The 15658-nt window shown below is 46.4% G+C and overlaps 1 protein-coding gene across 4 annotated transcripts; it reads right to left on the reverse strand.

The window, feature by feature from the left end:
• Positions 1–478: 478 nt before the first annotated feature.
• Positions 479–14830, reverse strand: MIF4GD (MIF4G domain containing). Of its 4 annotated transcripts, none has more exons than XM_063120300.1 (7): positions 14758–14830; positions 11635–11771; positions 9272–9381; positions 6199–6354; positions 4544–4636; positions 3314–3544; positions 479–667 (listed from the first exon to the last, which is right to left on the reverse strand). In XM_063120300.1, the coding sequence occupies exons 2-6, from the start codon at positions 11714–11716 to the stop codon at positions 3317–3319; spliced, it is 669 nt and encodes a 222-aa protein (XP_062976370.1). In that variant the 5' UTR covers positions 11717–11771; positions 14758–14830; the 3' UTR covers positions 479–667; positions 3314–3316. The 4 variants fall into 4 exon arrangements, with proteins under 4 accessions (XP_062976370.1, XP_062976371.1, XP_062976372.1 ...); XM_063120301.1 differs by lacking the exon at positions 14758–14830 and adding an exon at positions 14452–14745; XM_063120302.1 differs by lacking the exon at positions 14758–14830 and adding an exon at positions 13954–13975.
• Positions 14831–15658: the final 828 nt, after the last annotated feature.

Consider the following 15658-nt stretch of genomic DNA (forward strand, 5'->3'; position numbering starts at 1 on the left):
TCCCTACAAATGTATGAATTGACTACATTTGAGGTGGTGCAAGAAGATATTAAAAGTTCTGTCTGTCTATGGTACTTTATTCATGATGGAAGCCACCACTTGATGGTGCAATCATCAAACAATGAACATGCATGATTGAACCATCCTTAACCCCAGTTGTGTACTTGTATCTATATGGAGTATATTAATTAATTCATACTGCATCTTAGCAGTGGCCTTGATCACATGAAATGCAGCCCCAAGAGTGCTGAAGAGCAGCATTCTAGATTGCAACATTTTGTTGCAAGTCCAGCTTCTAATACCTGTTATTGATTTTTGCTTGAAAGAAATAAAGACCAAGTTACCATAAAGCGTTCTTTCCTGGTCATCTAGAAACAATTCATGCTCACCCAGCTAAATGACTACTTATACAGCCCTGCCATAAAGAAACCTTTCATCTAGTATAGCTCCTTGATGGATGGAAAAGAGAGAGCATAGGTGGATGTGTAAAATGTTTATTTAAAAAAAATCCCAAAGAGAACCAACCTTTTTAACAGAAATGTACAATACTGTAGTTCAGAGGAGCTATTGTAAAAAAGTTACAAAATCCGTTTGTAGTTACATGTTCTCCAGGGAATAATTCTGCTGTGGTCTGAGGCTTTGGAACAGTATGTTGGCTTCACACCGCCTATAGGGGAGAAGGCACTGCCTTAGCTGTTAGTTACACCTGAGCTGGCCAGGAGAGGGGAAAGAAAGGAATAGAGCACATTGAGGGCTGCAGGTTGAAAGCATTTGCGTACCACCCTCCTGCAGCTATAGAAAGATCCATATACTCATAATGGCATTCTTTTTTCTCTTTTTTAAAAGGAAAGTCCTGCTGAATTGTCAGCTGGAGTCCACAAACACCAGCATTCCTTTCCAGCAACATTGAGCACCACTTGTAGAACCAGAAGCTGGACAACAGCTTTTACAGTGGGGAACGCCCTATGATTAAACTAGACCATTGTCAGGAAAGTTGTCTCCTGATCTCTGCATAGCCCCTTAAGAATCTAAAAAAATCTAAGCAATTTATCAGGATTGTTACTGTAAAGGCAAGAAGTAGAGGAAAAGGCTGCCCCTCACCCAATCCTGAGTGTACTTTCTTGGAAATATCCAAACTTATTCAGCCCTCTAGGGAGTGTCCCACATCTGAATGCTGCCGCTTGGGAGTGACATGACTGAACGCGCTCCATCAAAACCTCTTTGCTTGTGCCATGCTAGCATGGCAAAGGGAAGGGTTCTAGCCTTGATCATTTCCCTGCCATGCTAGTTTTCTGTATGCAGGGAGGGGTGTTTTGGTTGCATCAGGAAGCATTCGAACTTACAGTCTAAGGGTGTACAGTCCTGGCAGGCCTGAACCCCATATTGCTGAAAGTGTAGCTCTAAGCATACTTGGAATTTCAGTTTTCAGGCAACTTATTTTCCAACGGAAAAGCCAAGCAAAAGAGCAGCACTCCCAGTGATGCCATTCGTTGGTGGAAACAATGCATATTTTTAACCTAATGAGAATCTGTTAGATATTCCCATTCGTGCTTGCAAATTTGAAGTGACCAGACATTTTTAAAAACCTGCCTGCTTTTTGACAAGAAGTAGGAAGTGCGGTAAACCGATGAAACCTTCTGCCCTTGAGAAGTAACACTGCCGCACAAATAAAGCATCTTTTGATTTCAGGACAGCGGTCAGGTTGTCCACACAGCCAGGACAAGTGGGGCAAAAAAAGACTCCTGAGAACATTAGAAGAGCCCTGCTGGACCCAACCAAAGGCCTACTGAGCTCAGCGTCCTCTTTCCCACAGTGGCCAACCAGATGCCCGTGGGAAGGCCACCAGCAGGAGGTGAGAGTAAGAGCACCCCCTTGCTCATGTTCCACAGCAGCTGGGATACAGAGCACCCAAAAGTGAGTTACAAGGTAGCAAACCGAAATTCTCTGCTTGTGCTTGGATTGCGGAATCACCTTCCCTTCTCAACGGAAGGGCAAACTGAGTTCAGCTACGGAAGACTGAGAAACTATAGAATGGGTGGGGAACCTTAGGCCCGCGGGACAAATCTGGCTCTCCTGGGGTCCCAATCCAGCTCTCCGAGGGTCCCCAGATGGCTATGCCTGCTTTCCCCTGACCACAGATGCCTTGGTAGGTTCCAAGCTTTCCCCCTGGCTTTTTCCCCATTCTAAAAGGCTGAAATGCCTTTCCTAAGGTTACTGGCAGTAAGAGCTTGATGCTACACTTTTAAATATATTTTTGGTCCCACCCAACACTGGAATGTGCCCCCAACCCTGCCTGAGCTTCTCTGAAATTGAATTCAGGTCTCGGGCTGAAAGGTCTCCACCGCACCACCGCAGCTGAAAAATAGCAAACTGCAAATACAGGCTGGAGAGTGAGACATTCTCACTGTCTGTCCTTCCAGAGTAAGAACATAAGTGCCATGCTGGATCAGACCGAGGGTCCATCTAGTCCAGCACTGTTTACACAGAGGCCAACCAGTTGTCGACCAGGGACCAACAAGCAGGACACGGTGCAACAGCACCCTCCCACCCATGATCCCCAGCAACTGGCGCACACAGGCTTACCGCTTCTGATATGGAGGTAGCATATAGCCATCAGGACTAGTAGCCATTGATAGCCTTCTCCTCCAGGAATTTATCCAACCCCCTTTTAAAGCCATCCAAATTGGTGGCCATCACTACATCCTGTGGTAGTGAGTTCCATAATTTAACTATGCGCTGTGTGAAGAAGTACTTCCTTTTATCTGTCCTGAATCTCCATCCAGACAGCTTCCTGGGATGACCCCAGGTTCTAGTATTTTGAGAGAGGGAGAAAAATGTCTCCCTATCGACGTTGTCCACACCATGCATAATTTTGTACGTAAATTAAGGTTATGATCAGGCTGGTTTGAAAGCTCTGTCTCTTTGCTTTCTAGGCTGCATCCATTAAAGTTTAGCACATGTAAGTAAGGAGAGGCAGCAACCCTGTGTAAAATGCCAGTCCATCACGCGGCAGTGATTCATACAGGCCCCTATTTAGTGCAACACAGCGAGAGCAGCAGTTGCAGAAGGCTAGCCTCTCTGCTACCAATCCCCCCCCCAACCCCAATCAAACGGCCCTCCCAGCTCCTCAGTTGCAGCCAGCCGTTACCCAGCGCAAAAGAGCTATCGGGGGAGCACACTGTACGTCCTAGGTTCAAGAAAAGTGCTAGACGAAAAGCGTGAAAAAGAATTGCAGCTTTGTTTTGTATGAAATTTGCTGGTGAAAGGAGTCGGGGTGGCAATTCAAATGCGGCACAGCGTGCTGGCAACTGACCGTTCAGTCGGTGACCTCGCTGTAATAGTACTTCTGTGCCGCATCTGTCATTTTCCAGTCAGCGGCCCGGAACTCAATGATCTCCAGCAGCAGCAGCTGAGAGAGGGAGCTGACGCCCTCCTGCAGAAGGAAGCCGTCTCGCAGGAGGGAAAAGAGCTCATCCATCCGCTGGGTGTTCATCTTCTCCAGCTGTTCGCCAATGCGGTGCAGCTGCAGCACCAGGCAGTCCACCTCAATGGAAAGAAAGGAAACACACACACACTCACTCCCTGTGAGGCCTTCGCTGCAAGGAAATGTCTTGTGTTGAGAGCTTCACCTTAAACCCGAAGAGAAGGATGGCGAAAAAGCGGGCCTTGCTTCTCCTATGCAAAGGCGCCAGTCCCTTTGGGAAGGCTCTTTTAGTCTGCAATGCCATCAGCATGTATGGGGATATGGAACAGCAGAGGGCCTTTGAGAATAAATTATCACGGAATCATAGATTAGTAGAGTTGGAAGGGGCCTATAAGGCCATCAAGTCCAACCCCCCCTGCTCAATGCAGGAATCCACCTTAAAGCATCCCTGACAGATGGCTGTCTAGCTGCATTTTGAAGGCCTCTGGTGTGGGAGAGCCCACGGCCTCCCTAGGCAATTGCTTACATTTTCGTACTGCTCTAACAGCAAGTTTTTCCTGATGTCCAATCAGAATCTAGCTTCCTGTAACTTGAGGCCATTATTCCTTGTCCTGTACTCTGGGAGGATCAAGAAGAGATCCTGGCCCTCCTCTGTGTTACAACCTTTCAAGTATTTGAAGAGTGCTACCATGTCTCCCCTCAATCTTCTCTTCTCCAGACTAAACATGCCCAGTTCTTTCAGTCTCTCCTCATAGGGCTTTGTTCCCAGACCCCTGATCATCCTGGTTGCCCTCCTCTGAACACGCTCCAGCTTGTCTGCATCCTTCTTGAAGTGTGGTGCCCAGAACTGGACACAATACTCAAGATGAGGCCGAATAGAGAGGAACTATTGCCTTCACTTCCCAGTGTTAGTAGCTGGTCTCTTTCCCAACCACTTTTTTGTTGTTGCTGGCACTAACAACCTGTCCTAATCTTCCCTACATCACCACTCTGGCTCCTGTACAGTCTCTTCAAGCGCCCTCAAAAGATCAGACACCCTCTAAAGTCCCTCTACACTGTCTACCTTCCACAGCTGTGTTTCTGCAGGGTCAAACTGCTCTCATCCCTGACAACACTCACCTCTTCCTCTTTCCTCAGGCTGTCCGGCTGTGCCAGTCGGAAGAGGCAATCATAAACTGGGTTCACCAGTGCCATCATGGGCATGTTGTTGACCTGTGAATAGGCAACGGACCCATGATTAACATTGATATGCAGCCTTATCTGCTAAAAAGCCAACTTCGGGATTTTTTTGAAGGCCTCCCCCAAAAGTTCCAAGAGAAGAGATGAGTTAAGTCTGTTGCAAAGAAAACAACAGAGTTCTGTGGCTCCTTCAAGGCGAACAAATGTATTCTGGGGTGAGGTTTCGTTGGCTTAGAGCAGCCTTTCCTAAGCTGGTACTTTCCAGAAGCATTGGATAGCAACTTCCTTGCTGGCTGGGAATGATGGGAGTTGCAGTCCAACACATCTGGAGAGTGCCAGGTTGGGGAAGGCTTGCATAGAACCCTGCTGCCTCAGGTGCATGATTACAATGCAGGCATCTGACGAAGCAGCTTTTGGCCTGCAAAAATTCGTGCCGCAATACTTTTGTTAACCTTGAAGGTGCCACGGCAGCCTTGCCCTACCTGGGCCCCTCCAGATGTTTTCGCCTACCACTCCCATCATCTTTAATCATCGGCCATGCTGGCCGGGGCTGATGCATGTTGTAGTCCAAAACAACTGGAGGGACCCAGGTTGGAGGAGCCTGTGTCATGGAGTGCTTTGCTATTGTAGGGGTGTCCGTGCAACCCCGTCCATACATTCAATGAATGCATGGAGGGGTTTGTGGGGCTGCAGGAGTGTGCACCACCTCCTTCAAGTGTCCAGTGCGTGTCCATGAGGATGAGTTCTCTGTATGTGCGGAGAGCCGCTGCACTTAAAGAGGCACCCTGAGCTAGAAGGTAACAGTACAGGCTGAACTACGTATTAGTTGACCCTCATGGGAGGCTGCTTCTGAAAGACGTCCAGCTAAAACAGCTAGGACAGCTTGCGGTGTGAACCTTTTGGGTTGTGTGGAGAATGTCCATATCCATGACCGGGATGCCAGGAACCTCCTAGAGAGGAAGAGAAGCCCCGTCCTCACCCTCAGCAGGAACAGCGCCAAGCCAGATGATAAGAATCTGCTTCCCCTTTAATAGACAAAGGCGGCTGCTGCCAGATTAAAGCTATAATCCTATGAACCTGTCAAGCCTTTCCGCCCGAGGGCCCAATGCCATTTCAGAGAAGCGCACCAGGGTGGGAGGTGGGGCATGTCTTAGCTTAGAGCCCATCCTGCCATTAACTCAGCTTTTGGGAGACACTTTCAATCTTTCAGAAGGGCAGAAGGAGAGAACTGTACAAAAGCCAGGAAACCCCAAATGTGGTTCTCTGGGGAACCCCAGAGGGCTGGATTGGGACCCCAGGCCTGAGGTTCTGCACCCTGGCTATACTTATCTGGAAGCAAGCCCCAATGAATTCAATGGGACTTACTCTTGAGTATATGCGTAGAATTGCACTGTTTCAGATTTACAGCAGCCTTACTCAACAACAATGGGTCTCCTTTTCCTCTCTGGGAGCAGATTTAAACTGGGAGCATAATTTAAAAAGACTGTATTAAAAAAAAAGAGAGAGACTGTATAAGCAGTGCTATACGAGCTCTGAAGTTTGATCCAGAGACACGAGCAACGAGAAATAACCCATTTTCAACATCGTCCCCTTACCCTCAGGTAGTCAAAGATGTTGCAGATAAAGGTGACGAAGCAGATCCATGCCTGGAGGGACTGAGCCCGCAGTTCGTCACGGTCCTTATACTCCTGCTGCAGTCGGTTCAGGAGGCCTCGCCGGAAGACGCTCTGGCCCACCTGTTTGCTCTCCGCCTGTGACAAAGGCATAGATGTGAAGCCCAGAAAGATGCTCTTCTAGGCAACCTTAGTTGTAGCAACAGGTGTCTTTTTTATCTTCCTCATGCTAGTGGACTGAGGTGTCATCAATATGCGGATGATACCCAGCTCTACCTTTCCTTTTCATCAAACCCAGGTGAGGCAGTGACTGTTCTGAACCAGTGCCTGGGCACGGTAATGGACTGGATGAGGGCTAACAAACTGAGACTCAATCCAGACAAGACGGAGGTACTGTTAGCGGGTGGTTCATCTGTCCGGCGAGGTGATGTTTGCCCTGTCCTGGACGGGGTTCCACTCCCCCTAAAGGATCGGGTCCGTAGTTTGGGGGTGCTCTTGGATCCAGAACTGTCACTTGAGGCACAGGTGAACTCAGTGGCAAAGAGCACCTTTTATCAGCTTAGGTTGATATACCAACTATGCCCTTATCTGGACAGAGATAGCCTAGCTACAGTTATCCATGCTCTGATAACCTCTCGCTTGGATTACTGCAATGCGTTATACGTGGGGCTGCCTTTGAAAACGGTCCGGAAGCTTCAGCTGGTACAAAATAGGGCAGCAAGGTTATTAACAGGGACTGGCCGGCGAGATCACATTATGCCAGTCCTTTTCCAGCTTCATTGGCTGCCAGTCCAGGTCCAGGCCCAATTCAAAGTGCTGGTATTGACATTTAAAGCCCTAAACGGTTTGGGGCCAGGTTATCTGAAGGAACGCCTCCTCCCATATGTACCTGCCCGGACCTTAAGATCATCTACAGGGGCCCTTCTCCGTGAGCCCCTGCCAAAGGAAGTGAGGCAGGTGGCTACTAGGAGGAGGGCTTTCTCCGCTGTGGCACCCCGGTTGTGGAATGAGCTCCCCAGAGAGGTCCGCCTGGTGCCTACACTGTACTGCTTTCGTCGCCAGCTGAAGACCTTTTTATTCACTCAGTATTTTAACACTTAATTTTAACTTAAATTTAAATTTTACTGTTTTAACTCTGTATTTTAATCTTATATCAACTTTGCTGTGTGGTTTTTTCCTGGTTGTGCTTTTTATACTGTATTTCGTAATTGTGTTTTAACCTGTTGGGTGTTTTACTGTGGTTTTAATTTTTGTGAACCGCCCAGAGAGCTTCGGCTATTGGGCGGTATAAAAATGTAATAAATAAATAAATAATAAATAAATAGTCAAACCCCACCACTGCACAGAAAAAGATCTGGCGTGATGAGCCTATACGTGCACAGAGTGTAGTGGGAGGCAAAACTTTACATGGGTTGTTAATGAGTTTTGCTCACCAAGCTTGGGCTGTAGTTGAAGGGATAAATTCACCTTCTATCCTCTCAGCTAGGCTGGATACCCAACATATTCAGCAGGACAGGTTAAACAAAGCTCCATCTGCAGGAAAGGAAGCATGGCTGGTGGTAGAGCCAAGATGAACAACATGCACATCCAGAACTGCTTTTATGCAACCTACAGGCTCCATGTGTCTCTCTGTGTGTACACAATGTTAGGTTCTTCACTTGCATTATTGTTGATTCCCAAAAAGGTTAGCATGCCATAACCTATCTCTTATCCTTCCATCAATCACAAAGAAAATATATTTCAAAAGAGTTAAAGAGAGAAGAAAAGAAAGAGGACTAGGACATTTAGAGCATCTCTACATTAAGTTGCTTACACGGAGCTTTGTGCTTCCTGATTCTTTTGCATGATTGTTATGGGCTGCATTACATAGGGTGACCATATGAAAAGGAGGACAGGGCTCCTGTATCTTTAACAGTTGTATTTGTATAGTTGTACAGTTGTCATTTGTGTATATGGAGAACCTGGTGAAATTTCTTATTCATCACAACAGTTAAAGCTGCAGGTGCCCTGTCCTCTTTTAAATCTGGTCACTCTACAGGTGTCATTTGTGTATATGGAGAACCTGGTGAAATTTCCTCTTCATCACAACAGTTATTATTATTATTATTATTTATTTATATAGCACCATGTACATTGATGGTGCTATATAAATAAATAATAATAATAATAACTGTTGTGATGAAGAGGAAATTTCACCAGGTTCTCCATATACACAAATGACACCTGCTGAAATTCCCCTTTTCTATGCAACTGTTAAAGATACAGGAGCCCCGTCCTCCTTTTCATATGGTCACCCTAACATTACATGGGTGGAGAAGGGCAACCACATGCTTTGAATAACCCCTCCCTTCACTTCTATTGAGACACTGTCATCTAGTATATTACAACATTAAAAGTGCTTCTTTTCATAGCGGGATTTCCAGGGGATACAGAGGGAGACCTTCTGGTCATTGATGACGTCATGTAATGAACCCAAAACCTTCCATGAGTGGCCATGAGCGTGCAATAAATCACTCATTTAGAGGAGCCCTTAAATAGCAATCCTTTTAGAACAGGGGTGCAGAACCTCTGTTAGCCCAAGGACTAACCACAATGGGGGGGAGGGGAGAGGAGGAGTTTGAATGTCAACAACCATCTCGGGGGGGGGGGGGGAGCTGAGGGCAAAGCATATTATGGCTTTATACTTTTGTTTTATACTTTGAATGTTTTTAATTTTTGTGAACCGCCCAGAGAGCTCCAGCTATTGGGCAGTATAGAAATGTAATAAATAAATAAATAAATAAATAAATAAATAAGGACTGACATTTTGGAGAAGCTTTTGGGAACCACATTCTCTATTAGTTTTGTGCTTTGGGGGCTACAAATATCCAGAGGGCAAGGGGGTATCACATTATTGGATCTGTAGATTCATGGTGAGATGTGATTTATGTTTATCCTTTACAGCCACATCCATGAGAAGTAAGTTGTGTGTCTACCAATAGAATCTGCAGTGTAGTGACCCACAGTTAACAGTGCTGAACAAACTACCAACTTTCAAAATACAGGATGCTCCCACCTGGATGATGGTGTAGCAGATGCGCCCGGCCTCTTTGCTGAACACACAGTCTTTGAGGGACTGGTCCACAATTACATTGGCCACTTTCTCCAGATCCACGCTGCTGGGGTCTGCAGAAGAAGAGACAACACTCTCAGTAGCACCTTGAAACAAACGTACAAGCATTCTGGGCATTTTAAATTGTGCAGCAATAGTTTATTGCTGGATTCCTTAATTTTTGATGGATGTTTAATTTATAGATCAAAACTATCTCCACATCTGTTGTTCCATTTGAAAGATGGAAGGAATCTGAGCCTCAGAGGTGAGCAGCATCCTGAAGGCCACACTTGGGGAGTCCATGGCTGAGCCGGATTGTATCTGCCCCACGGAATTAATCCTGTTTCCAACTTCTTGAACTGCCATGCCTCCCAACAAAGGAGACCTGGGACCTTTATGAAGCATCTGGGAATTCTAACAAAGTATTTTTGAGAAGCTTTAAACTACAATTCCCAGGATACTTTGGGAGCTGGGGGGGGGAGAACCACAACTGTGACCTGATTTCACACCAGTTTATGTGTATTTATGTACTTAAAATATTTGTACACCACCTTTCAGTTTAGAACTTAGACTAAAAGAACAAAATACTCCTTGGCTTTTTAACTATGATTGAAGTGTTGTTATCAGTTCTTGTTAGTTTTATGTTTGGAAATTGATCCTCTACGCCAGCTTTCCTCAACCTGGTGCCCTCCAGATATGCTGGACTACAAGTCCCAGCCAGCATGACCATTGGCCATGCTGGCCAGAAATGACAGGAGTTGTAGACCAACACATGTGGAGAGCACCAGCTTGGGGAACTCTGCTCTGTACCCCTGCAGTTCAGGTGCTACCGGCAGTCTATGGGCTCTGCTTCCTCAGACTTGCTGAGCATGTGCTCTCGATGTTGCATGCTGAACGAGGACAGCCACGTGCATGCCATATTTTATTTATTTATTTATTTATTACATTTCTAAACCGCCCAATAGCCGAAGCTCTCTGGGCGGTTCACAAAAATTAAAATCATAGTAAAACAATCAACAGGTTAAAAGCACAAATACACAATACAATATAAAAAGCACAACCAGAATAAAAACCACGCAGCAAAATTGATATAAAATTAAAATACAGAGTTAAAACAGTAAAATTTAAATTTAAGTTAAAATTAAGTGTTAAAATACTGGGAGAATAAAAAGGTCTTCAGCTGGCGACGAAAGGAGTACAGTGTAGGCGCCAGGCGGACCTCTCTGGGGAGCTCATTCCACAACCGGGGTGCCACAGCGGAGAAAGCCCTCCTCCTTACACATACACCTGGTCTCACCTGAGGTCGAGAGTCCAGTACACATTCTCATGGCCCAGCACACCTTCTGTTTAATATCTAATATGTCCTCTCTTTGAGGACTTCATATTAAATGGAATTTTGGAGCTGGGACATGGTTGGAATAAGAGCTTTCTCCGCCCAACTCCGAAAACAAACAAATGCACATAAAATAAATAAATGAACAAGCACAATTTTAAACTCTATCCAAAAACCAGGAAAAAAATAGAATGGTCCTAAAACAGCCGTCAAAGACCAAAATATCCATTATTAAAAGCTGAACAACACAAGAATGTAAGAAGAGGCACAATGGATCAGATCAAGAGTCTATTTAGTCCAGCATTCTGTTCACATAGTGGCCGATCATCTGCCTGTGAAAAACCCACAAATCGGGGGGGGGGGGGGGGCAACAGCATCGTCCTACTTATGTTTCCCTGCAACTGGTGCGCAGAGGCAAACTACCTCTGATAGTGGAGGTAGCATATAGCCATCATGACTAGTAACCCTTCATAGCCTTAGGGTGCAATCCTATGCCTATTTAGACAGAAAAAAAGTCTTACAACTCCCAACATGCCCCGGCCAGTATGCTGGGAATTGCAGGACTTTTTTCTGTCTAAACATATGCATAGGATTGTGCCTTTATTCTCCATGCATGTGGCTAATCCCCTTTTAAAGTTGTCCAAGTTGGTTGACTATCTCCCGGCTTGAAAGAATAGAACTGTCCTAACCTGGCATCAATTAAGTAGGCACCAGATGGTTGTCCTTGAGCAGAATATTCTGCAATTGGGAGGGGGGGGCTATAGAAAAGGTCCTATCTCCACTTACCACCCTTCTAACCTCCAAAGGTTAGACTTTCAGAGTAGGCCCACTGAAGAAGATCTTAAGGGATGGGAAGATTCATATGGCAGCACACTGACCTTTATAATGTTAACAGACCTCCAAAAGCTCCACAGCCTCTCCACTGAATCATGCTTGTTCATGTGGGGGCCGAATGTTTGGGGGGGGGGAGAAAGAGAGAGTGAGAGATGCTAACCTTTGAGGGCTGTTTTCAGTAACTGCTGGATTTCTGTATCAAACGAGTGAATTTTATAGTCTTCTTTGCTGGTGTCTCCCATCTCTTTCTCTCCTTCAATGGTTGTTAGGTCAGGGAGGCAGCTGAATTGGTGGGAACTGTGAGGAGAGAAGAGATAAAAAAATATTGCTTGCTCAGGACTGGGAAGGATGTAATATTGATCCTGACTTTCATACCGTGTGGTTCTCCACAGAACAAGAAAACAGCTCTGCTAGTCACACTGGAATGAGTATAATGAAATCAAACCCCTCAAAACAAAGATGTCGTTAGAGAAAAACAAATCTCCACAGACAAGGATCCTGCCTGTTCTAATAGGCTCCAGAGACTTCGCCCTGTTCCATTCTCTCGGGAGCTGAGGGGGAGCCTTCGTTTTGCATAAAATCCAGCCTTACCTGCTTGACCCTGTTCGGTAATAGAAGAAATGATCTGTTGCGCAGTTTCTGAAACCTGAATGGACAAGTGGCCAAACAAGTGGCACATTGCTCACTCATCAGAATTCCACAGCTGTGACATGTGCTTCCGCTGCAATCAGGCAAAAGCGAGGTGACAAAACAAGGCATAGTTCCAGGGGAAAGTTGCAGCAGATGTACTCAAACAGACGGGAGTGTGCAGTCAAAAGAGAAGGGCAACTACGTTGAAAACCGTTGGGTTCTCAGTTAGCTGATGCCACTCAAGAAGCCTTGGGCCTCATTCAGGTTCTGAGTTCTCTCCAACTCTCGGCCAATCTCGCATCCCCTTCTTGCTCTCCATTTTCAAGCTCATCTGCTATTCACCCCAGAGGCTGCTAACTCTGTGCCTTCTGCCATGGCTGAAAAGGCCATCTCCTTTCCATTGATCAAGGTATTTCCATCTCCTCCTGCAGAGTTCTCTTTAGGATAATCTTCAGCAAAGACTTTCCTTAGCCATCTCACCTACATCTCCTTGCTGTCTGACCACCGCCTTCCCCATCTTGACTCCTTTTATCACCAGTCCCTGGCATCCTGCCCCCACTTTCCTTGCATCAGAATAATGCAGTAAATCAAACTTCTGAAGACAAAGCACAGAGAAATTTCAGCAGGGAGGGGGACACACAGGTAAGTAGAGGTTGCGGGTTAGATTCAGCATGGTCCAACACCCTGCCCTTGGATGCCATCATGGATACCAATGCAAAGCCAGAATGTTTATAAGAGCACTTGTTCTCAATACTTTCTATCCTTTCATACTTCATAATAGCTATTCTATGATATTTCTGCAAGCAACTTTCACACACACACAAAAAATTCTGTTTACACAAGTTGTATAACTTCAGTGGCACTCACTCATGTAAATCCATTCCTTTCATTCCATAGACCCGAAAATTGCATTGCAGTTTTGTAGATTACAGAAGAGGTTCTAGTGTCTCACCAGACTTCACAGCCCCACTGTTACACTACTCATGGAAAATGACTGCTCGTGTGAGCACATTCCTCCTCCTTGCCACGCCTTCCACTGCTTCTATCGCTGTCTAGAACCAGTGAGCAGGCCAGAGATATGGGTGCTCCCAACGTACAATGTGACACTATATGAAATACCAAGTAGGGGACGGCAGCTGCCCCCAGTAAAAAGTGTCCTCATATACGAAGGAGAGAGAGAAAAACAAGTCTAGTTAAATCATGGTAATTTGCAAACTAATCCTCTGATTGCCTAGTTTTTGCACATGCCAGAACAAGTCACACAAGCATTCTGTGCATGGTGAACAAAACCTATCAGATGCAGAAGATAACGTTATTTTGGGGTCAATTATCTCTGCGCAGGGTGGTTGGCGTTCACCATGTGCAGAGGTGGTTATACAACTGCTCTGGCATGCAATTGGATTTCCACGCATGTTAAGCTTTGGTCAGAAATGTGGGTTGATCAGTGGTGGGCTAACTTCTGGGGAGATACTGATTGAGTCACCAGAGGCCCTTGAGTTGAGTGGTGGAGTGCTTTCTTTGCACACATCAGCAGGTCCCAGGAAGGAATTGCTAGCCTCTCCAGCTATGAAGGATCTTGATTGGCAAGTAGAGTGCTAGGAAAGGCACTCACATGAGAACCTATAGAGCTGAAGCCAGTCAAAGTAAGGGCTAGAGGGACTTTCTATGTTCACACAAGACCTCAGCAAAGGTCTTGAGTGCAGCTTTCCTGGATCATGAAGACGACAGGCTAGAAGGTTGACTTTTGGCCTTATTATACTCGTCACAATGGCACCTTGTGGCAGCTTCACTGCAACGGGTTCAGAAACTGTGAAGGAGATTCCAACCACCTCCCCTCCCACAAACATACATGAGTTACATCAGCCGCTTCCATGGTACTGCTAGCCAAAACTTCTGCATGTGCAACTTTATGCACATCCCTCACAACACGTATGCTGCTGTTGTAGGGCGGGTGGGTAGAATTGCCGAGATATACAAGGGTAAACTCCAGGTCACACATTAACTTGCGCAGGTTGGCCGGAAGGGCATGTAGAGCTATGAAGCGCTGCTGTGTGCTCACAGCATTTACAGTCGCCTAAAATGGGAATTGGCCTATAAATGGGAAGGGGACTTTTGGAGAAGGAACGCCGAACACGGGTTTTCAGACAGCGTTGACACGTACCTACAAAACTTAGCATATCCGCGCGTGGCACTTTTCAAATCCAGACCAAAAACGCAAAAAAGAAAGTCAGTCGGGATGGGAGGGTGGGAAGTGAGTGCTCCACCCATATTAAGAGACACAAGAAGTTGCTCTCTGAAACGGAGGCAGCCCAGAGAAAAGGAAGACAGAGGTTTAAAAGCCACCAACCTGCTTTGATTATTGTTTTTAAAAACGCCTCCAACTTTCAGGACTGGAGTGCCTGCTGCATCTTTACGTGGGAGAGACCGGGAGCCCGCCCACGCGCCCCCACCCCTAATTCTTTTTGGTTTCTGCTTCGGGTCTCTGGAGATAGATCAGGAAAAAGCCCAGAGCCAAGAACAGCAGCAACAGCAGCAGGAAAGGCAGCAGTTCAAGCATGGAGTGCAAATGCAGGATGGGCATCGTCCGTGTATTCGCCCCGCCACCAGCCAAAGCAGACAAACTCCCAACGGCGGCCTCCGCGGTGGCTCTTACTTTTTTCACCCGCTTCAGGGCCAGGCGGCGACTGCAGAAAGACGGATTCTTTCCATTGCTTGTAAACCCGGAGGGCTTCCTCTTAGGTCATTTCCTAGCCAGCCGGAGCCAAGGGAGGCCGAGAGGCGGGGGCAGCAGCGCCGCCTGCTGGGTGTCTCAGCTACTGGACGGAACTGGCGGCGGGGTAACGCGGGGGTTTGGGGGGTTTCTACTAGGGTGACCATATGAAAAGGAGGACAGGGCTCCTGTATCTTTAAAGTTGTATAGAAAAGGGAATTTCAGCAAGTGTCGTTTGAATGCATGTAGCAGCTGGTGAAATTTTGTCTTCATCCTAAGAGTTAAAGCTGCAGAAGTCCTGCCCTCTTGACCAGATACAAAAGAGAGGAAGGCACCTGCACCTTTAACTATTGCTATGAAAAGGGAATTTCACCAGATGCAGTCTGCATACAAATGACAGCTGCTGAAAATCCTTTTTCTCTACAACTGTTAAAGCTACGGGAGCCCTGTCCTCCTTTTCATATGGTCACCCTAGTTTCTACTAGAACTCAACCCAACCCAACCCCAGGTCCACCAGCCGGAGCCAGGTGCAACATGCGGGGAAAGAACTGGAGGACCCAGGGCCAGTCGCAAAACGGTGGAGCGAGTACTACTGCGGCGTAGGCCTACATAGCTGCGGATAACACTCGTCGTTCGTGCGAGAAAACAGCGAATTATTAGCCCGAGACAGAAGTGATCCTGAGGAATAATCCTATATCGAGAGAGAGCCTCTCCGCCCACCCTGAACTATAGTTCATTTCATCAGATTCATAGACTATTATCGGGAGTTTGAGGTTTATATATAATACATGTGGTGGTGGAGAGTGTAAACATTAAAAGGTCAGAAGCAAATTAAATGCAGAAG

This window comes from Elgaria multicarinata, chromosome 3 (genome assembly GCF_023053635.1).
Source record: "Elgaria multicarinata webbii isolate HBS135686 ecotype San Diego chromosome 3, rElgMul1.1.pri, whole genome shotgun sequence".
NCBI lineage: Eukaryota > Metazoa > Chordata > Lepidosauria > Squamata > Anguidae > Elgaria > Elgaria multicarinata.

Bases quoted from the DNA above. Each gene is read 5' to 3' on its own strand.
- MIF4GD (XM_063120300.1), bottom strand. From the start codon at position 11,716: ATGGGAGACACCAGCAAAGAAGACTATAAAATTCACTCGTTTGATACA. The intron at 6,355-9,271 runs GTGGGAGCATCC...CCTTTGTCACAG, and splicing joins TCTGCTACACCATCATCCAG to GCGGAGAGCAAACAGGTGGG. The intron at 3,545-4,543 runs GTGAGTGTTGTC...CTTTCCATTGAG, and splicing joins GCCTGAGGAAAGAGGAAGAG to GTGGACTGCCTGGTGCTGCA.